The sequence below is a fragment of the Strigops habroptila genome, chromosome 3 (genome assembly GCF_004027225.2).
Source record: "Strigops habroptila isolate Jane chromosome 3, bStrHab1.2.pri, whole genome shotgun sequence".
NCBI lineage: Eukaryota > Metazoa > Chordata > Aves > Psittaciformes > Psittacidae > Strigops > Strigops habroptila.
This window is the reverse complement of record NC_044279.2, coordinates 14,874,626-14,897,143: the sequence shown is the minus strand read 5'-3', so window position 1 is coordinate 14,897,143 and position 22,518 is coordinate 14,874,626. Positions and strand designations below refer to the sequence as shown.

At 41.1% G+C, this 22,518-nt stretch overlaps 1 protein-coding gene across 1 annotated transcript in view; it reads right to left on the bottom strand.

The window, feature by feature from the left end:
• Positions 1-11,093, bottom strand: part of PRKAR2B (protein kinase cAMP-dependent type II regulatory subunit beta) — an 84,504-nt gene extending 73,411 nt beyond the window's left edge. The window contains exon 1 of the mRNA XM_030479812.2: positions 10,488-11,093. Within this exon, the coding sequence (XP_030335672.1) occupies positions 10,488-10,830 (343 nt within the window). The 5' untranslated portion in view covers positions 10,831-11,093. The remainder of the gene's footprint in view (positions 1-10,487) is intronic.
• Between the last annotated feature and the right edge of the window lie 11,425 nt (positions 11,094-22,518).

Below are 22,518 nucleotides of genomic sequence, written 5' to 3'. Positions count from 1 at the left end.
AAACAGGAATGCTGTTACTCTTGTTCCCATTTGTTTCTTCTGTTTTGTTTGTTGTTTTTTTTTAATGCACTGCATGAGAAAAGATCTTATAGCAAATAAAAAAAAACCATAGAGATGGAAGAAGTAGGTTACAACTCACTGCAATTACTCTTGTGCTCCATATAACTTCCCCACAAAAACCCTCTCTTTGGTGGAAATGGATCAATGACATCCAATTTTGACAGTAGCATGGAAGTTGGGTCTTTCTAGCAGTGCTTACAGAAATTCACATTAAGAAACTTTACTCTAGAGGCTGTGCCACACTCGCACAAGTCCCCAAAGACAAAATGAGAGGACAAACACCTACAAGTTTGCATGGAAGCATACTTTCCTCTCACAAGCTCAAACTGTTCTTCGATTGAGACTTACCAAGATCCCAAGACTTCCCAATCTCCTTATACATCCCAAAGCCTACATCTGTGCCAAAAGCAATGATTTGAAGGACGCATGTAAAGAAGGCATGACATTGTTTCTCTTTTTTCAATTTTATAAGGCCATAACCTGAAATAATTACAGATGTGCCATATTCCTATGACAATATCTTCCAGTTAGAAAGCAAACCAGGGTGCACTTAATACAAAGACTCCATTTTATTAGTGTTCCTGAGAAAGCAAAACCAGAAGAACAAAATACTTCTTGTTGCAAGGTGGATAATGGAAATGAATCTACATCTACTCCCACCTCAACTACCAGCAGCAGCTACATTCCAGCAGAAGGACAAAACTGACAGATTAGCAAAGGAGACATGCAGATAAATACTGCAGAAAATTTTTTGCCAGGAATTGAAGTTAGTAGTATCTAAGAATAAATAACCATCTATCTCCTTTCATACCAATTTTTATACATGCATTAGCCATTAAATAATATTTCCTGTAGGCTGAGGCAACAGGAAGGAAGGAAGGCTGTTAACTTTATATTTAAATTACCTCACAAATGCTTAAATAATGTAGTAGCAAAGGCTAGATCAGAGTTTCTCATGTTTTGAGTACCTATTAAAAACCAGTAGAGACAGATAAATTATCAGCTAAAGATGGCTTTTAGAGAAAGATGCATGAACATTACTCAAAGGTATTGAACGAAATGGCTGGAAAGAGAAAACATTACGCATTAAAAATGAAGAAAAAAGAATCAGAACTAAAAATAAAATTATGAGTGGGTCTAGTACTAAAAAGACTCATGAGGAAGCATACCTATAAAGGTTCTGGATCCTAGCTCCTCAATTTCAACAGAAATTGGGCATAACTGGGGGGAAAAAAGAAAAAAATCTGTCCCTGTAATGTTTAATAGTGTCTATTATTGAGAACCTACATTTTTCAAAAGTCATTCATGATGAAAAAATGGTTTTATTAGAATGGTAGAAAACACTGTGTTTAATGCCTTAAGAAAATTTTAACGTATGTCTATAATACACATCTGAATTGTTTCTGACTGTGTGATGAGTATCACAAAAATTCTTTTGAAGAGAACAAGAAATCTCAGGACAACCCCAGCTCTTCATTAGATAGCTTTTGTCATTAAAGCTCTTAACCACTGTTAATCCAGGAAGAATGTTTAAACAAACTTACTGGCTTGTAGACATTCATTTGCCAAACCTTAAAAAGCAAGACTTCACCATTTCTTGATCAACACCTATTTCAAGGACTTGTGACATTAGTCCGCACTTTTTACCAAAGGCAATTACTGGCCTAACTGTGGAGTTCCTTAAGCATCAATGAAGCTTTGCAGCTTCAGAAAGAGGATCGAAAAGGGAAAAAGTTTAGTGCTGAAAGTAACGGGAAAAAAAGTCAGAAGGACCAGATCGATGCTGTGATAACATATACTCATTTGTGGGGTCATCCAAAAAAAGGCCACAACAATGCTCTCGCAGACAGCTTGAGATCAAGTTAGTCCATACCCTGCAACAATTACAAATGACTTACAACTTAGGGCAATGGATTTTATTTTTCACACTTGCATTGCAAATCTATCATTGAAATCAGAATGGGAAAACACCAAACCTTTCAGCCTGTGCTCTCAGCCTTACAAGTCTGAACGTTTACACTTTATTCCAGCTTGTATTCATCCCAACACTGAGGATTCTGTACATCTTTTATTTATAGTCTATACTGAGCCTTTGCAAGGAATGTTTTCTTTCCAGTACTGGGTAAGGATTTCTTTTCTTCCTGTCTGGTATGTTTTACAATAGACATGTCTGCTAAAAAGTTGTACTATGAAGAGCCTATCACTATTTGTAAAAACACGTTTTACATTTTCATCACAGGGATTCAGAAGGGATTGATGCTGTTAAAAAGATCTTTATACAAGCAAAATGGTATCTGGAACAACTCTGAGCAGGAAATATCATGTTACTGCTCTCAAAATCTATTTTATAAAGCAATTTTCTAGTCCCTCCATTAGGGAAGTCTTCATAATATTTACTAATTGGCCCTTTTAGCCCAGCTTTACAAAAACCACTTTAGTCAAATAACTGGAACAGTACGTGTAAGAAAGCTATTCTCATTATCAGCTTTTACCTGCTCAAGCTCTCAGCTTCAAATTCCTGCTTTAAATATTAATATCATTAAGCAGAGCAATTTAAGAGGCAAACATACAAGTGAGGAACACTTTCTGTTGTTACAGCGTGTTTTTTACCACTCTACCTTCCATTACCCAGGGTGTTATAGTACAATAAGGCAATGCTGACTAAATTAAAATTTGGATCTTTTTGTATTGTTTCATTCCTTAGCATTTCCTCATTTTATCTGTGGTCTGTAAATTACTTTTCTGAGCAGCAATGCTAAAAGGATGCCTTTCATGGAAAGGATGGCAAACTGCCATACGGCTGTTGTTCAGTTCACTCTGTGGATACCTTGTGCCTGCGACGTGCATTTTACTCCCATTCACTTCAGTCACCCTTGTCTGTCTACATCCCCCTTCATTTCAGATCTCCCACTTTTTTGTGTGACATGGTATCATTTAAAATTCTGAATGAGGTACTGCACATTTGATTATCATAATCTTTTTTATGTAGCCCCAAAGATGTATGTCTTCTAGGTTACTTCCTGTATCAATTTAAATTTGGATTCATGTATTACACTGCCTAGAGACTGCAAATAGAAATTCTGTGTGAGTACTTCTGCTATTTTTATCACCAAATGCACAAAAACTTGAAATAGAGCTCTTCAAATTTTTACATGAAAAAAAGAATTGACAAACATGAAGCCTTTCTTGGAAGGAAAAATGTAATAACACCAATCAATTAGAAAAGTAAAAAATGAAGTCAAAACAAAGAACACTCAGAGCCAAACTTCACCCTCTTCAACATCTTTAGTACTATGACTGAAAACTGATCTACAGAACAAAAACTTATTCTATAAAGAAAAAAAAATAAATAAACCCAAAATTTGTAGTTACTTGTCATGATCAAAATTCATGGTAAGAACATCCTGTCCAGTTCCATGAAGTAAACACATTATCATTCCTGCAGAATGAATGAACGGTTAGACTTAAAGGGTTCCCTGAAAGGATAAGGGTTTTCAGGATAAAACCTCTACATCAAGCTATCTAGAGCTGTCTGTGTCATCATTTAATGTCCCAAAGAAAAAAAGAAATAGATTATTTCCTTTAGAATTCTCATAAGGCTGCTTTCAGACAATACCGTAACTGATGGATGTTTACGGTGGTAATATCTACTTATAGATGTGCATATTTCTTTTAACAGATGTACTTAGCACATAGTAACTCATACATACATGGACTTCATTTTCTATGCACCCACATCCAAATAACAACCTACATTTATCAGTCTTAATTTATACTGTATCATCCCTAGTAAAATCACCTCTTCTAATTCATGTACGTCAAGACTCATTCCAGCAGCAGAGAACACAGAGGCATTTTAAATGGCTCTTTTTTCTTAAAGCCTTCTCCCTCCTTCATTCACTTTTTAAAAAACACTCACCTTTTTAAAGCACCAAATCTTCTCTATAATTACGTTTACTTGAAGCTCAAAAGAAGAGCTCAAACCTGGAGTGGAAATAGTTTTCCTATAGCATGACTTTAAGGCATTAAAATCATAATTGGTGAAGTAACCACTTTGGTTTTTATTAAGCACTAAAAAAGGGACATTTCACAAAGTGTTTGTTACTTACTATTCAATATTTCGTTTTTCCACTGGCACCAAAACCATGTCAAGTCTCTATGAAGACTGCAGCTGTACCCTCATGCCTATTGACTTCCTTGACAATGACCATTACTGTTATTTTTTGACACAGAAAATGGTTGACAACAATCTGGATTCTCCACCAAAAAAAAGTTGAAGCTTTCATTAGAATACATGCTCATTAGAATATATGTGTTATGAGTCTCCAGACATGATAATATGACAGATGACCATGTCAAAATATTTTAAAGCTCTCTCAGCATCAGGTGACCCAGTTCACATTTCATACAATGCACTGACCACTAATTTTAGCTTAAGTTTACATTTATGGTCTGCTGAAATACATTTATAAGCCAAACAGAATTTCATTAGAAAATTCAAGACATAAATTTGGGATGTATACATGAGGAGAGCAGGGCTATACCTGTGTAAAGAAAATAAGAGCAGAGAACTTAATGCTCTCTCTCTCACATGTGCTCTCTATTGTTTTATCTTCTTCCCCTCACTTCAGTTCTGTCCCTCCTCCTTCCTTCTGCTCCTCCTTTGCATTTGCCTTACCACACACTGACTCCTCTCCTACCTCTATGTCCTGCCTTTCACCTTGCCTTCTTGTTTCTTTCATCACTGTCTGACAAATGAAATTTCCCAATGTAGAGGTCGTCTTTAATATTGGAAAGCCAGAAGTGGGGCAGCAGCCTGTACCTTGATTAATCTGTACCTTGTGACCTAAATGTGCGATTTCGAAACCACATGTTCCAGATTTACAGGAGCAGCTAAGGCCAGTAAGTCTGCAGAGATTTGACTATTTAAGGTAGGCTTCCCTCAGAGTGATGGTTCCTACCAGACAGAACGCAATACCTTTGCCTAACAGACTGGGGATAAAGCCTGAGATACACATTTTAAACCAAGCTTGACTTACTGACAGATGCAAGATGTACCTCTGTGAAAGTTAAAACGCTAGGCTGCTATGTTGGTTTTCATAACTTCAATAGGAGTACATTCTAAAAACAGGCACTTTCTTAGTGTCCACAGACAGATCTTTATTCTGTTCACTTAAAATAAAAAGCAGTTGTTTTTTCCATTCATGTAAGTGCATGAACAGGAATAAATACAGGGAATAAAAAATGTAAGGTTTCTTTGGGAAACTGAACCAAAGTCAGCAAGTGACACAAAACTCCTAGAGCATTCTTGAGGAATGCCAATTTTCCTTTAAAACAGATGTGATACATGCAAGAAACAGAATGGTGGTGTACAAATGTTAGTACTGACACTGTTTATACCTTACTATTCATAATGCAGTCATTACAAACTCATGCCAACAAAATTTTATGTCTTCCTATACTCACTGAATTAATGGTGGTGTCATTTTCTGAGCTGAACAGTCAGCCAAAATCAGTTTTGAGTTGTTTCTTTAGAGAAAAAGGAAGCTGGAGATTATTTCAAATGTTTTTGGTATAGTTCTACTACTTTCATGTCCTTAGGTCTTAGGAATTTTCTCCTGCTTCTCTTAAATACACAGACATAAACTTTAACAAAATGATAGCCAGCAGAGACACCTTCACCCATGCATGCTTTGGTTTTGAGCAGGAATACATATATACATTGGATTGGAGGCTGCTATCATTTCAACTAAGTTCTTAATACAAACTTTTTTTTTTAAAGACGTTATAGCAAAAGTATGCTTTTCATCTACAATCACAAAATATGCACATCTGAGAGAGAACCATACTCCTTACTATAAAGGCTACCCATTACAAGTTCACAGTTCAAGTTGCTTATAACTTTGTCAAACTAAATTTTTGGACTGCAATTCTCCCAACCTGAATAAAGCATAAACTGCCAACTTGCTCAGGTTTGCTTTCTAAAGTAACTGCTAGCAGAAATATTTTAGCTTGCTCCTGTCAAAAATATGGGAAAATGTTGTCTCAAGAAGCTCTATTGTTCTGAAGATTTACAGCAAGGATTGAAAGCGCTGTGGTTTTGTGACTGAGTGTATGAGAGCATCCAGTAGCCATCCCCTGACCACCAAGGCCCACTGAACCAGCAAGGTACCCATCAACACAGCTAAAATACTTTTTCCTCCCAGAAAGCGTCTTCTTCCCAATCCTGAATGGTGTCTTACACACACTATACTCTGACTCACAGTGGCCACAGCCTGGAAAACTGCAAGGAGATACAGTCCAAAGCCTTGCCAAGGAGTGCACCAACAATGTCATGCTCACTCACTCTCAGGGTACTCGCCTGTTACTGGAAAATTCTCTTCTCTAAACTGCATCCACTGTAAAGCTGGGTCTGAGTAGGTTTGTCCTTATAACCACACAAATAATGCTTGCTTTCTTTTTCTATTTCAGATGAGTGACTGTAGAAATTAATAAAACTTCATTCCTTAAGCTGGCTAAGCATATATTCAATAGTAATGCTTTCAGACACTATCCATCATAACCCAGATTTTAATTCGTATATCCACTTTTTTAAGTAATTCACATGGTTTTCTCATGTGAATTCTTCTCACGTGGGGTTTTTTTTTCTTCACATGTTTTTCATGGTCTCTGATTTAACAATATCCTTCTACCACCTATATGTAATTTTATATTGCCTTCTTCCACTGCTCTAATCTATCCATTATCATTGCATGACAGACCTGCAGGAAGGTTCAGTGCTTTCTTGTTTTGAATAACTTCAGGAAGAAAACTGTAAGATTAACAAAACCGATTTATCATCACAAAGCTGGCATGGATGTGGTTATGTGCAAAGTTTTTTCCAATGCTCTGGTTTCTACAATTTACCTATTATTTCAAAATTTGCATGAACAGTATGTAGGTAAAGCAATTTAGACTGAATAAAGGAACTAAAATAAAGACAGGCCTTTAACATTGATGTTGTAAACTAGAATACATATGTTTTATCTAAGCAGTGATCTCATTTAAGATAACCAGTGGGTGAAGCGGAGATATGTACTTGCATTTTCTAGATCAAGTTTTCAGAGAAGGAACTCAAAGCAACCAACACACCAACAGAAGCACACGGGGGAGGAGAGGGATAGCTGTAGTACTTTCCTGTTAAACTACATCACTATTGGAGGAAAAAAAACCACCAAAACAAATCAAAGTAAAACAAAAGAAAATCAAAGTAAACAGAATCTCAGTGACGCCAAATGGTACATACAGCACCAGTATTTTAGTTTCGAGAACAGCGATGTGACTTCTGAAAACATCTCTACTAATTCATATTAAAGCTAGATGAAATGTGAATTTTTAGCTACGGCAAATATTTAAAAACAGCTGTTACAAATGACATGGGTTATTATCCATCAAAATAAATTTTAAGTGGTAGAGATAAAAGTATAGTTATTTGTAAAAGAACAACCTACTGAGCATTTCCAATTTTGCAGATACAGTGCAACAAATCTCAATATGCACTTCAAGCCTGCAAAAAAACACAACTAGAAGACCTAAAAATCATTCTCAAATTAAGCAGTGTATTCAAAAGGGGATGGTCTAAGCGCTCTGAACCTAAAGAATGTCATTTCAGACGTCACCTTATCAGAGGTGACAATTTAGAACTATGACACCAATAGGACAAAGTTCTCCCTACAGACAAGGTAACTGCTTTTACCTATATTCGATTTCTGCAACTGATGTAATGGACAAAGCAGAAGACCTGGACAGAGTTTAATTCTTGGTTCACATACGACTCAATCCTGAGTATATGTTTTTTCTTTTAAACACAGGTTATGCCTGAGCTCCTCATTTCTGAAACAGGATAATGCTGATGTACCTTCCGAAATGCATTTCAGGGACAAAACTAACACTGACAAAGAGTTCAACTGCAGTGCTTATAAGTATTTAGAAACAAGTTGGGAGGGGTGTTGGAAACAATAGAATTTGCAAGGAGCTCTCAACAATGTCCTGTTTGAATTAACTGAAGAACAGTCAGCTTGACATTTCAAGTGTACTGCTTTAACAGAGAAAAGATACCACCACCAGGTCTGAGCTCCTTCACAGAGGTTTTTATTTTAACATTTGCTTATAAACTTCTTCAATATGTTTTCCTCTCCTGTATGAAAGCAGTTATACATACAGGACAAATCGACTATACAGAAGCAGTCTGATTATTCATAAAAGCAAAAGAAAAAAATGAAAAGAAAAAAATTCTCCCCTCCCTCCCCTTAAATTCAAGAATTGCTACTAACAGAAATGGAAAGCAAAGGCACAAAAGCAATTTGCTTTTTAATTGGTATTTAAACCCATGAACAATGATTTGAATACAAGCCTTTATGCCTCCACTTATTAACAAAAGACTGAGTGGATGCGTTGTTACATTACCTTAAAAGAATACATATTCAGGGCAGACATAAAATTTGAATTTAAAATACGTACTCCTGCACAATGCACACATACACAAGCACACCATTAGTAATCATATACTATAACTTACTATTCACCCTCGACATGGTTTCACAAATATTTACATTTTTGTTACTTTTAATTGTTAATTATTTCAAGTGACAGAAATTACAGGCCATAACACGATTAAATTTTCAAAACATATTAGGCTTAAAAATGTGGTATTTTAAAGGGTTTTTGTCAAATGAATATATCAATCAGTTAAACTAAGTCCTTCTAGCACATTTCAATGCAAATATTGACAGTAATGGCTTTTCTTCTTCACAATCACAACAAAAAGAATATCAAGAGAATCTTGATTACAGGTATTCATTGGAAGAGCTTGGAAAGCTTCTCAATGCATCCTGTAAAGTTGTACATATATAACACTACATACTAATAAATCAGGCTACGTTTCTGCACTTCCCTCCATTCACCATTCCAGTTCTCCATTCACCAAAGAGTCTGTTTAGTGTTACAGTAATTCACGTTTGAAAACCATGTTTAGTGTTAGTGAATTAAGATAATAATTTGTTCTTCCACATTATCACCATTTCAGTTTTCAACGACAGCAAATTTCCAGATTTTTACTAATTTCACATCATCAGACTTATGTGGTAATTTTGAGCTCGAACACTGCAGAACCTGATTGACAGATTCAAATTCTCATTAAATGCACATGGTATAGCTGCAAAGAACAGTTGAAAAGAATGGCGGCTGTCTTATGGTGTAAAATAAAGCATTTAGAAAACTCACCCAGTTCTCAAACATCTACGTTTTTTCCTGATAAAATGCACATATGACATTATTTCAAAAACTGCACTGACATTCATCTAGCAAACAGCTGGCTTCTGTGCTCTGCTAAGTAAAGCTACCTCCAGCATGACCTGGAGGGATGAATGCTTCAGTGATGTGATGAGATACACTTCAGTTTCAAGCTATTCTCAAAAAAATAAGCTAACAATAAAGGTGCTTGGACGCTTTCTCCTCCCCATCTAACCTTACTGACTGACATCTCCACATCTAACCGTACTGACTGACCCTTTGGTTAGCCTGCTCGCAGCACAAAGACAAGCACTACACACCCTTCAAAAACAGCTACTACTCGTCCCGTAAATCAGACCGGCTGATGGATTGACATCCTCTCTAAATAAAGCCTGTCAGCCACACAAAGATAAGGTATCATTAGCTGCGTGCAGATAGGTGTTACCCTCGAACACAAAGATACCGCATAGGTTCTTTGCTGTCTTCACGGCTACACTTGCTTCATAGGCCCTTCCACCGTGTAGGAAATTTCACCCTGGCTTTCAAGAAGAAATTATGTTTTAAATTGTGCTCTACTTTTTGAAACACGTGAGTACATCTATGTGAAATGCTTTATCAAGCGTGTACATACAGTAACATGCCCATGAGAGGTGTTTTCTAAGGTAGACATACCACTGGACTAATTACAAAATGTAGATTTGCTCTCTGGTGCTCTTAGAAAAAGGAAACATATGATCTCCTGTTAGGAATATCACAGACCGATACGATATAAGCAGTACAGCTGCGGACGCTGGCGATACCTGCGTGCCCAACATCCAGCGCTGCCGGAACAAAAGGGAAAAGCCCGGGAGGTGAAAGTTTGCGGCGGGAGACGGGAAACCTCCCGTGGGCTCCCTTGTTCGGCGGCCGCGGAGCAGCCCCGGCTACCGCCTCTCCCCATTCATGCTCCCGTCACCGCGGCCACCGTGCTCCTCACGTCCCGCCGGCACCGGCCCCGCACTGACCCACCGGGGCTATGGCCGGGACCTGAGCGCAGCCGTGAGGCCGCTGAAGCGGGAGCCCCCTCCCTGCCCTGCGCTCCCCACCTGAGCCCGGGCAGCCGCGGGAGCCCACCCGCCCTGCCCGCTGCTTCCCGACCGGAGGCGGGGGAACCTTACCCGGGAACTGCTGCGGCGGCGGCGGCGGCGGTGGCCGTTCCTCCTCCTCGCCGCTCTCGGAGTCCGTCTGCATGGGCTCCTCGACGAAGTTGACCCCGCGGGCATCGAGGGGGGCCCGGCGCGGCTGGCTGCCCCTGTCATGGCCGGACGCGGGGGTGCCCGCCTTGCGGCCGCTCGCCTCCTTCTCCGCTGCTGCCGCCGCCTTGGCCGCCGCCGCCTCCTCTTTGAGGCGCCCGAAGTACTGGAGGGCGAACTCCAGCAGGTCCCCGGGCTGGCTCCGCAGCACCTCCACAGTGAAGCCCTGCAGCAGCTCCGTCAGCCCCGCCGGGATGGAGATGCTCATGCCGGGGCCGGCCGGGGGGGCGCAGCCTGGCTGGGAAGGGGGAGGGAGAGGGGAAGGGGAGAGGAGGAGGAAGAGGGGGGGAGAGCCCGCGGGCGGCGGCGGGGGCCGGGGGTCCGCAGCCCGGAGACGAGGCGCGCCCGGCGGATCGCCCGTGGGCAACGGGGAAAGGGGCGGGCGGCGGCGGCGCAGGTGGGAGCGGGCGGGGGGCGGGCCCGCGGGGGGCAGCGGCTCGCTGACAGCTCGGCGGCGGCGCCTCCTCCCCCCGCGCCGAGGGAACCTCGCATACATGTGACCCGGGAAACCATGACAACCTCCCGCCGGGGACTGCGGCCCGCAGCGCGCCCCGCCCGCGCCGCCGGAGGGAGGCACCGAGGGGCGGCCGGGCTGCTCTGCCCTGCCCTGCCCTGCCCTGCCCTGCCTGCCCTGCCGCGGCGGGGCGGAGAGCCCCTCGGGAGCGGGCAGGTGCCCTCGCTGCTGGCCAGAGTGCTGTTACCCCCCTCCCCCGCAAGCCTCCCGCCGGGCTCTCCTCATGCCCCCTTCCCGCGCCGGGCCGCTGCCACCGCGGCTCCCGGGGTCCCCTCGGCTTTGGGTGCCCTTCCCCTGCGGTGACCAGCGGGGGTTCAGTGCCAGCGGACATGTCCCCGCTCAGTGAAGGACCACAGTGGATGTATTATGTCGCAGCTAATTACTACTGTGCTTTTTCACGGCCGTGTACCACCTTAAAGATATTCCCTGCATCATTCATATACATAGACATGCTATTTATATTCATCTATATTATTCAGGATGAGGTGGGGTGATGTGATGCTAGGAAATGTATCCTGTTTGTCAGCTGGTTGCCTAAGGTCCATTAAAAATTTAGCTAGAGAAAGAAACAATTGTTTGGGGGAAAAAAAGAAATAAAACCTGTTCAATTTAAACATTGCCAAGTGCCAATGCTCAGCACAGACGCTGTTCCAAGTCGTGCTGCAGGGACTACTTAGCACAGTGGTAAGTAGGTGCTGCTTGTCATCACCAGGAAGCTTAAATGTTTTAAGTAAGTAGTAACTATGGGTGCCATGTTTTTCACAAGGCTTTACTAAATGCTTCTTGAAAGTGAGATCCTTGGAATGCATGAAAACTGCACCACCCCCTAATTCGTAATCACCTCTGAACATTTGGCCAGCGTTTGGGGGTTCCAGAAATATCTGTTATGGTCTTATTTTTATGTGCCAAGCAAATTAACTGCTAAAAAGTCTAAGGTTGGGACTACTTGGCTGTTTGATAATTGATTTCACTAAATACGCAGCATTACACAAATTGCCTTGAAATATATAAGGGCTTAGGGTAAGATAAACAGTCAAAATTCAAGTTCATAGTAGCAATATACCGAAAGACCTGACTTCAGAAAGTAATGTGACAACAAAATACAGCAATCCCTATGATACTTTTCCAGCAGATCTGGATTTCAAAGCAATTTTTAATTGAATTAATTTCCAAATGGAAGCCAGTGCTCCCTGTGTATGCATTTTCAAATGGAGCTTTGTTCCCAGGTTGGATCTTCAAAGTGTTATAGACCAGGCAAATTAGTGATCTGTGCATGCATGGGTGATATTGCTGCCCTGTAGCAGCAAGACACACCTCTGTCAATGGAGTTGTGGAACACCTTTGTACTACACCTTGTGGCTTCATTTCTCTCTGTGGGAAAAGCCTGCAGCTAGCCGTTATGAAGTACTTATTTGAAGTGAATTTCACTGATGTTTAGCACTGTCCAGCCTGAAGAAATCTTTCAAGGTCAGGTGAAGTCCTCTGGGCACAGACCATGAGCGCTCACCGGGCTGCAGAAGATAGTTCTACCAGCAGGCTCCAAGATTGCTGCAGTGTCCAGGGGAGCTAAAAACCTAGCCATGTACCACACTTTATGCCATGTCCCAGTGCTGGCAGATCCTGACCACAGCTGCCTTTACAAAGCGCTGCTGGTGTTGCATGTAGCCATGTGCACTTCAATGGCTGGGAACCCAGTGCAGCAGGAGAGCTGACATCTGTACACTGCAGACAGGCGCAGACCTTAGTCATCTGAGAAGTTAGTTTAGCTACAAATGCCAGATTGGCTTGTTTACAAGTTTAAGAGCTTAAAAGCTCGCACACTCAGAGGGCTGATCTGTTTGTGACCAGGTTGAGAGATACGTAAACTCTGAGGAAACCTCCAGGAAGGAGGTGTTGGTAATTGGTGCCTTCCAGGCACTAGGTGTTCCATGAGCATACAGTATTTCACTTACTGGAGTCTTCCAGGACTGAAAGGTTTGTCATCCCTGAGGTTTTCTCTTAGCCAGACAAGGCACTCTATTATTCTAGGAATTTACCAGCAGCACAATGTTTTTTGCCATCTAATCAAGGACTTCCCCAGCCTGCCAGAGCCTCCCATCCTCCCACACATGAAAGGAGATTGTTTCTCTGAGGACATCCTCAAAAGCCAGTCTTTGATGTTTGTATACAAAACTGGGATAATTTGAATAAGCTGTTCCTAAGTGGTAGCACTCTAAAGAATTATTCTTTTTCGGTTTGGTTTTTTTTTTTTTTTTTTAGTTTTCAATACAGCCCAAAATACTTATTTCTAATGAAACGTATCTTGAGTTTTGGTGTACCTCAGAGGATGGCAGTGAACTTTGTAGTTCATGTTGGTGTCATCTGGTTTCCTTTGATACTTTCTGTTCCAAAGAGCTTGCATTGACATTTAAATTGTTTTTAAATCTTCATGAGGTGGACAGCTGTCTCAAAATGTGTTATGTCTAACAGAGTGAAGTTAGGTAATGAGAGTACCAGTTCACATCTCTCCAATGAGTTTTGTTGCTACTAATTTTTGTGTGCCATTCTAGGTCAGCTGTGAACATCATCTTGAAATGAAAGAGAACACAAAACCTTCACAAACCTTACTGTACTGAAAAGGGATTGGGCAGAACATTCCCCTCGCAATTAACAAGAAAATGATGCAGAGACTTGTGTTGTCTCCTTTCCTCCTAGCCAATAGATGCACTCTTCATAACACAACTCTTCACCAGCTTTGCATGTCAATCTGTTCCTTCACCTGGTTCAAGGCTGTGAAAAATAAGGAGACTACAGCTAACAGCAAAGAAATAGCAGGGACTGTGTCTCCCACACAACAATTCCAGGCAGCATACCTCAGTTATTGGGACTGCTTCTACCAGAGATTGGAGAATTAGATCTTTTCTCATCGTGTAGAAGATGAACAGAGCGCAGAAGAAGGAGAGACAGACTTTCAAGCCTTGTCTTTATCAATGTAAATGCAAATTTAGTAAATTTAGTAAACTTGAGCTAATAAAGTTCATCCAACAGCCAACTACAAGCCTTTTTTCGGCCAACTTTCAACTTTTTACCAGATAGGAACATCCTTCTCCAGTATTTCAAATGACACTTTCAAACAGCCATCTGATTAACCCTGGCTAAGCTCTGCAATGCAATACATGCGGTATAGAGGGGACAAAAGCGCGCGCTTAACATCATGAGTCTAAGACTGGGTAAAGCCTTTTCTCTTGAGAGGAAAGTAACTTTAGCAAGCACACTAGTGGAGTACAGGCTTTTAAACCCCTCCCTTAGTTACCTTCTTGGAGGCAAGGGGGACTATTACTATTGTCTGCTTGGACCAGCTGCACAGCTAGCACAGAAAGAAGAGACCCTGCTCTCTTCACCTGTAGTAGTCTCTTAAGTTGGCAATCTAGCAACTCCCAGGTGGTGGGTCTCAATGGAAAGAGAGTTCATATCGTGCTGGAGAAAACACAGGACAAAATCTGTCCCTATACCCATTGCAGTGCAGTAGAAAAATACTAATGTTTGAATGTGGGAGGTGTTACTCTCTATGTCCCATGTTTTAAATATTTTGGTTTATGTTATCTTAAATCTTTTGTCCTTGGTTTTGACATTTTAGATGCAGACAAACTTTGCATATTGCATGACTAAATGCTGGTGCTGACAAGCAACCTGCAAATCCTTTCATGGGATTTTATATTTACTTCAAAATGTCTTTAGCTGTATGGCAATGTTTTTCCTTGCTCGCTCTTGATCAAGCAATAGCTGGTTTGTAAGCTTTGCACCACAGTTCGTAGGAATAACATGTACCAATTTCTGATCTTCCATAATACTTTTAAAATGTCACATATATTGACTCTTTTTTTCTTCTCAGTTCATGCTGGCTTACTAGGCAAATCTCGCTCACACATTTTTCTTACAAACAGTTTTTAATGGCAGTCATTCAGCCATAGATTTTTTCAGCAATAACACAACTTGCAGCTGTGAAGATCCTTAGTTTATTACTTTTCTATTCTTCTCATCAGAATAATAGGTCACTATTATTATTTTACCAAATCCATTATCAAACCTAAATCTATTTCTCAGAAAAATGTTCAGTTCTATCAACAATATAAGAAACTAGTGCCTGTAATTCATAGATCAAATCTGAACACATTCTTCATGACTCTTCCTTTACTTGAGTCTCCTGTTCTCCCTCTCATACCCTTTGCTGTGCCCATTCTTATTGTTCTGTGGATTAAAAACAATTAACTCTTCTCCTGCCTCATGTAAATGTAGAATGTCAAGGTCCAAGTAGCCATTTACATACTCAATTAAATTCTTATTTGTGTCAAATAAGGTTTTCTCTGAGCAAGCAGAAAGACCAAGTTCAAAACTTGGGCTGGAAGGAATCCACCTCAGAAAACAGAACGGTGGTGAAGCATTGCAGATTAAATAGCCCCCACCATTTTCAGTACCAATTCACCATCAGTATAACATGATAGAAGATTTGAGGAGTTTCCACCAAAATGGCACCCTGCTAACTCCTGAACAAGTGTTTGTTTTCTCTCCCTTGTGTCGTCTTTTTAGCATTTGCAGGGCTATGTACTCAGTCAAATTAAACACCTGATAGAGCTGAAAAGAATTGTCATGCTGACAGGGAGAAGAGGGCAGAAGTCAAAGCTCAGGAGGAGTAAGTAGCAGACTACCTTTTCATTAGCAGCTCAAATCTAGGTTGGCTTACGTTGCTCATGAAACCAAGTCTTCAAGCAGCTTCATCTACACAGATAATATGGTAAGAAATATTACAGAGTATCACATCTTCTGACCTAAACTTCCTTACTCTTCCACTCACCCTGGTCCTTCTTAAGCCCAGACTGGACTTTCCAAGAAGTATGAGCTTTGTGACTTATTGCAAGCTCTGCATACAACTGTTCTTATTCAGTGAACGAGTTGTCGATTTCCATTGAAATCCACTGTTTGTGCTCCTTGATACTCAGAAACTATTGATACCTTCTATTGGAAAGTTAGTTCTCTTTATGTGCCTCAATTTGGGCACTTGTAATTTCAGAAAAAATTGACCAGAATTTTTGAAGTCAATATAGTGAGTGCTGAATTTGTCATTAAAAGTAAACCTCATTTTAAAAGTAATGTGATAAAATGACAATGTAGACGTAGTATACTTTGGCTATTTAGAGGATCTTGTTTTGTATGATATCTTACTTTGTTTATAAATATGGCATTATACATTGTCAACACAACCTGTTAAATGGCTAACAGAGACATCTCTCCAAGCAGCTGACAACAGAAAATCATCATCAGATGGAGAAGTTCCCCAGGAATTGACAGTAGCTGCTTCTGTTTGACACCTCCTGTAATCACTTGGGAGCAAGTTTAAATGTTGCTGATATAATTTCCAGATGACACAAAACCCATTCAGAACAGTGATATCAGTGAGCTCAGGAGAGCGTGGAGCAGTCTGGAAAACTTGTCTTTTAAATAAACTCTTCCTTTACGCAGCTATGTATAAAGACATTGACTTGAGAAGAAAGAGTGCAAGAAGTATTTACAGAATGGGAGGACTTTATCTTGGAAAGCATGCTTCCAAAAGGGTTTAGGGATCAAAATGGAGGAACAGTTCAACTTGAATTCCCACTATAACTGTGTAGAGAAAGGGGCTAATGAGATTCTTGGTTGTTTCAAGAGGGAGACTAAAAATAGGAATGGGGGATTTTCCTTTGTAAAGCCCTCCTGAGACCAGTAAGAGTGTACAGCCTACAGTTTTTGTGTTCATATGTTCAAAAGAATATGGAAAAATAGGAGATGTGTGGAAAAGAGACACAGGAATTGTTCATAAGCTGAAGAAAATGCCTTGAGTTGAAAAGACTGGGAGAGTTCACAGCCTTGATCTAAGCAGTTGTTACACTAAGTAGAAGAATCTTATACTGAATGATCTAAATGATGAAGGATATCAGTCTAGATAGTCTGGTGGTTCCTTCTAACCCCTTTAAGGCAAAGAACAGTATTGGTCTTGTTTATGAAAAATGGCTCAGCATCTTCTCTTGGAAGGTCAAACTCTTTCATGTCTCTAGAGGAACACACAAATATCCCAAATGGTGCAGTGGTTCTTAGAATTTACAAAATAGGAAGTAGCAGTAAGAAAGAAAATCATAGTACAAATATGCTTTCAAAAACATAGTGTCACCATTGTAGATGCTTGGGTATTTTGTAAAAGCAGAAGAGCTGTAGTGAATGGTTAATTTTGCTTTTCATTTTCCTTGAGAGAGCTGGGGAATCTGATGATTTTTTAAAAATGAACTTTCTCCCTGCAAACCATCTTCTCACTAGTCCTGAGCTTAGATCTGAAATCTTCAGATTTTCTGCTGTGTGGCAAAACCAGGGAGCAAATGAGTAGAAATAACTGTTGAATGGAGAACAGCCCTACAATTCTATGCCTTGCATTGCTTATTAACTGCCAATGTGCCTCCAAATATATATGTTATGAGAATTATCTTAGGTTTCTTGGGAGCTAATTTCCAGAAGCAAGGGCTCAGAGCTGTCGAGTCCGTGGTCCTAAGTGATGTCTTCTCCTAGGGAAGAGGCAAGTTTTTCAGTGAACATCAACCATTGGGGTTTTGCTTTGAGTTTTGGTGGGGCTTTTTTTGTTGATTTTGGTTTTGTTGGTTTTGTTTGGTTGTTGATTTTGGGTCTTTTTCCTGATAGATTGAATTGTTACTCATTATTTTCTTGAAGAAATTAGTATTTATTCTTGGCAGGAGGAATAAGGCACCTGCATAAGTATTGGTTAAAGAGGATACCCAAGCACCAGCTGAAATGTTTTCTTGGGTTTGAACCTTAATGCAGTGGTAATGTTCGTGCAGACTTTCATCCTGGTTAAAACTGAGGATAGCATTAGTGAGTAAAACCAGCATCCCAACCGTAATAAAGGATGTGTCTTTTTCTCAGTTTGGGTGTCTCTTCACACAATTTGGCTTGGATAGGTAGGCACGCTGGGCTGTACAACACAACTTTTGTGTGTTAAGGGCATCAGACAAGGGGTTCAGAGGGAAGACGTGTGCCTGTGGTTGGAAGAGCTATGTTTGAGAGCAGAACCTTAATTCAAACCAGAAGTCCTTAAAGGCTAAATGTGGATGTTTCAGAGCTGTGCACTGGAGTGCCAAGCCTCCAGTTTGTTTCAGGATGGTTTGTTTATAAGAACTTGTAAATGTGCATTTGATTAAAAAATAATCTAAATGTAATGACCTTTACAGATTCTGGAACAGAAAGACTGTCTTTCCATCTCTCTCTCATATAAGTATATGTATTTTCATGTATAAATAAATACACACGCATACATCTATGTCTGGATATGACATTACTGCTTGTATTTTGGCATAACCTAAAGACCCTATCATATTAATCACTCTACAAACGCAATATAAGTATCCTAACTTAGCTGACTTGCAGTGAGTTAAGACTGGCTATTTAATGTAGAATTATGGGTCATCAAAGAAAGTATGTGAGTATTTTTTATACTTTTATAAGAAACAGAAATATTTACATTTTTTAAAGTAAAATTCATGATTGCACCACCCTTTCAATATTCCAACTTTAACCCCAGGAGTGGAATATAAACAGTGCCAGACGTGCATTCCCATGAGTTTTTTATCGTTGTTTTGGGCACAACCTATTTTTATTCAATTCTATGGGAAATACATACACTTTGTGCAGTTGCCAGAATGTGATTTCCCAATGCCCCCTATTAATTTCCAAGTGTGCTTTTTTCAGATTCAAGTAATTTTGCAACAGCACTTCTTCATGTTTTATCGTGTAAGTACTCTTTGCTCATACTGAACTCATTAGCTGAGGACAACAGTTATGTATGTGGAGCTGAAAGGGCAGCTTTGTATATTAGTGAAAGTCTCCCACACCAGCAGTAACATTTGGTTCTTCTTCCTTTTTCAGGGTCTACCATTATTCATGCTCACTCCACTCCACCTAAAGGCTGCATGCACATAGCTGCGTCTGGAGCCAATGGGGCAGAATCTTTGCTTTGTTCAGATTGTGTTGAGTGTGACAGAGTCCAGCGGTTGTTTGGGAGATGGTGATGTTCTGCTGAAATCCCTCTCTCTGGGCTTACATTGCAGGGCAATTTGGAGGCTGCCCAAATTCGTTGCAGATTAACCCATAGGAACCATCCATGAGCTGGGGCTAGCCAGAACACATCAAGCTTCAGACTGATTTACAACATAACAGTTGCATAAGGAGCTATGGAGACGTTCAAGCTGATAATGCATCTGTTGTACGAACAAGCAGATTTGTCCTTTAGCCCCAAAAGGACAGCTTACGTAAATAAGGACCTGGTCTTTAGTCAACATATCCACTCGAATTTGCACAGTGCTTTCCAGGTCAGCATAATTTTCTGCCCTGAGATTACTTTCATTTGATAGACCTTTTTCCCCTCAATTACTTTAAGGGTTTATTTGGGTGTTAAAATCAATTGGACAATGTACTTAAATACAAACCATCCTGTTTTATCCTTACCATAAGGCCTAGTCAAGGTCTCCCGTGTTCAGATACAGTTGCAGTTCCAGTACTGTCCTTTACAAAGTGCCTTAGTCATGCCCAGTCTGCATATAAATGGAGTACCACTGGAGAAGACCTCTCCCAAACACACATGCACTGTGCTGTGTAAAAGACATTTTAGTACTTGCCCCAACCCTGACTCACCTGCAGTATGCACACCACGGAACCTGCACCATGACATCCTGCATAAATGCCCTACCCTTATCTCACAGCATTATCCAGCAAAGCTTTCAAAGAAATAGGGAAAGGAAGAAATGTGTCCCTGAGGCTGGATATTCAGGTCAGTAGTACTTCCTATGTTTTCTATCTGCCTTGATTTATACCTGATTGCTCAAATGTGATCTGATTCCTGGAGGTTTGCCTGGATGCTTACAGAGAGGCAAAATTCAATGCTTTCACTTCATAACACACATAGCAAGGATCCAGGGCCAGGGATTTATCCATCACCCTTCTGCCATCTAGATTATAGCACAGCTTCCTTGTCCTGTAGGGTCTTGGACCAGAAGCAGATCAGTTTGGTAGCAGCTGGCAAGGTACATGGACTACTGAGATGCAGGAAGGCAAGAAAGTTCTCCTTGGATCTGAGTTAATGACTGGATCTCAAAACTGGTTCATTTCTGTGCAATGAGTTGGGAACAAGACTGCAAGGTTATAAGTGGTACACAGTTTTCCTTAGCAAGTCTCCTCAACTGATACCGTTGTGTAGACCTTTTAACTCACACAGGCACCAGGCAAAAAGTAGCCCTCTCAAGGAGGAGAAAGATCAGGCACCTATGGGTAGCCAGATCTCCGTGAAGTGGCATGGAAGTGGAGCCGCTGTCCCGGTTTCAGCAAATTTGGCAACGTCAAGAGGAGCCTCTCAGGCCAGGTCCTTCCACAGAATTCATGGTGCCAAAAGTATCTTTCCCTGAAAAGCCAAGAACTTCTGCCAAGGGTAGGTAAATTTCTGTGCTTCCAGTCAGCCTTTAAAATAACTGTTCTCAAAGATGGTTTACCAAGACAATTGATCAAGAGAAATCTGCATTAGGCATGTACTGCTGAATGCTTCCTTCATCCCAAACCAAAAAAAAAGGAAACAAGAGGAAAAGATTAGTATCCTTAAGAGCTGCAACGGCTGTAGGCTTGTCCCTGGTAACATCCCTGTCAGATATTTCTAAGTTTAGGTCTCTGATCAACTCAAATGACGGTGTCTATTATGAGACCTGGCTCTGAGAATGAGTCTTTCTTCATACAGTTTGTATAGATTGCCATGAGCAATCAGCTAGGCATCCTAGGACCTCTGAGCTCAGGTGGGTCTGTGCAGACAGCACAGCTCTTAGAGTCTGTATGGATCTGCATGCTTCTCAAGCTCATTTCCCCTCCTTCTCCTGAGTGCTGTGTTTGGAAGATCCCAATCTCTCCTGCTAGCCCCACTCTAAATGGTCTAAAGTGCCCTAGGGTAGACCACTGGGGTGGAAACACTGCCAGAGACTTCAAAACATAGCCCCTTCTGCTTCTTCTGCCTCTTCTGTCTGCCTCTTCTGTAAGAAAGGAAGGTGAGTGAAATTGCCCCAGAACAGTCACCTTTAAAGGTAAGAATCACTCATGGATCATCTCTCTGTCTTTGGTGATCTGTAATAACTAGATGCTTGATGTTCTTTTTCTGAAGGTGGTGAAGAAGGAATGCAGCAGGAATGCAGGCACAGAAACGTGCAGATCTTTGGGTGACAAAATTCCCCTTGACCAACCATAGCACTGACAGGACCAGTCATTTTTCAAAGTAAGTAAGTCCCAATTGCAAAGTAAATTTGGGTTCTTAGCAGCTGAGGTTTTCCATGTTTGATGGCTAAAGTAAGAGCAGTGAACTTTGGGCAGTAGAGATGCTCTCAGTGAAAGCTGTTGAGCAAGCTGAGTGCAGCATTGCAGGTATCTGCCCCTCTAGCCCTCCTTTTGTGGGGGGAAGCTTTGGTACAGAGCTGGGCACACTCCTTTCCGCCATGGAAAAAGCACAACTCTCCTAAATGATGGAGGGCAGTGTGGAGCCGGTATTGACTGTATCATAGTAAAACTGATTTGCATTCACAGAAAACAGTGGGCTTCGATTACGGCAACATTTTACAAGCAGTAAAAACCTTTCATGTCCTGTCAGTGTTTCAGTGCATCATATGCAGAACCAACACAGAGCTCGCCGAAGTTGCTTAAAAGCTGCTGCCCGCTACAGAATATGTCGGGGTCAAGTCCTACAGGATTCATATTACTTTTTCCTGTGAAATGGTAACTTAATTAGAGGTGAACAAAATGTAAGAACAATGTCTCATAGTCTGTAAAGTATAGAGAAAAATCACAGAATCACAGAGCAGCTGAGGCTGGCAGGGTCCTCTGGAGATGGTCTAGATTGTGTATTTCAGGTCCTGCCTGTTGTGTCTTGCCCTGTCACTGGGCACTGCTGAACAGTCTGGTACCATCTCCAGGCTGAGCACTGCAAGCCCTCCCAGCCTCTCCTTGTATTGCAGATGCTACAAATCCTTAATCAATGGTAGTGGCCCTTGGCTGGACCTGCTGTGGTCCATGTCTCTCTTGTCCTGGGAAGCCCCAGTATAAGTACTGGGGAGCTTTCATCCTGTCGAGGTCCCACTGAATGGCAGCACAACCATCTGGTGTATCAAACACTTCTCCCAGTTTTGTATCTTCTGCAAACTTGCTGAGGGTGTACTCTGTCCTAGTACCCAGGTCTTTAAAGTAGCTGGACCTCAGTACGTGGTGACCCCTGGGCTATGTCATTAGTGACTGGCTTCCATATTTTCATTATAGGTAAGTGCAGGTTAACATCTATCCAAGTTG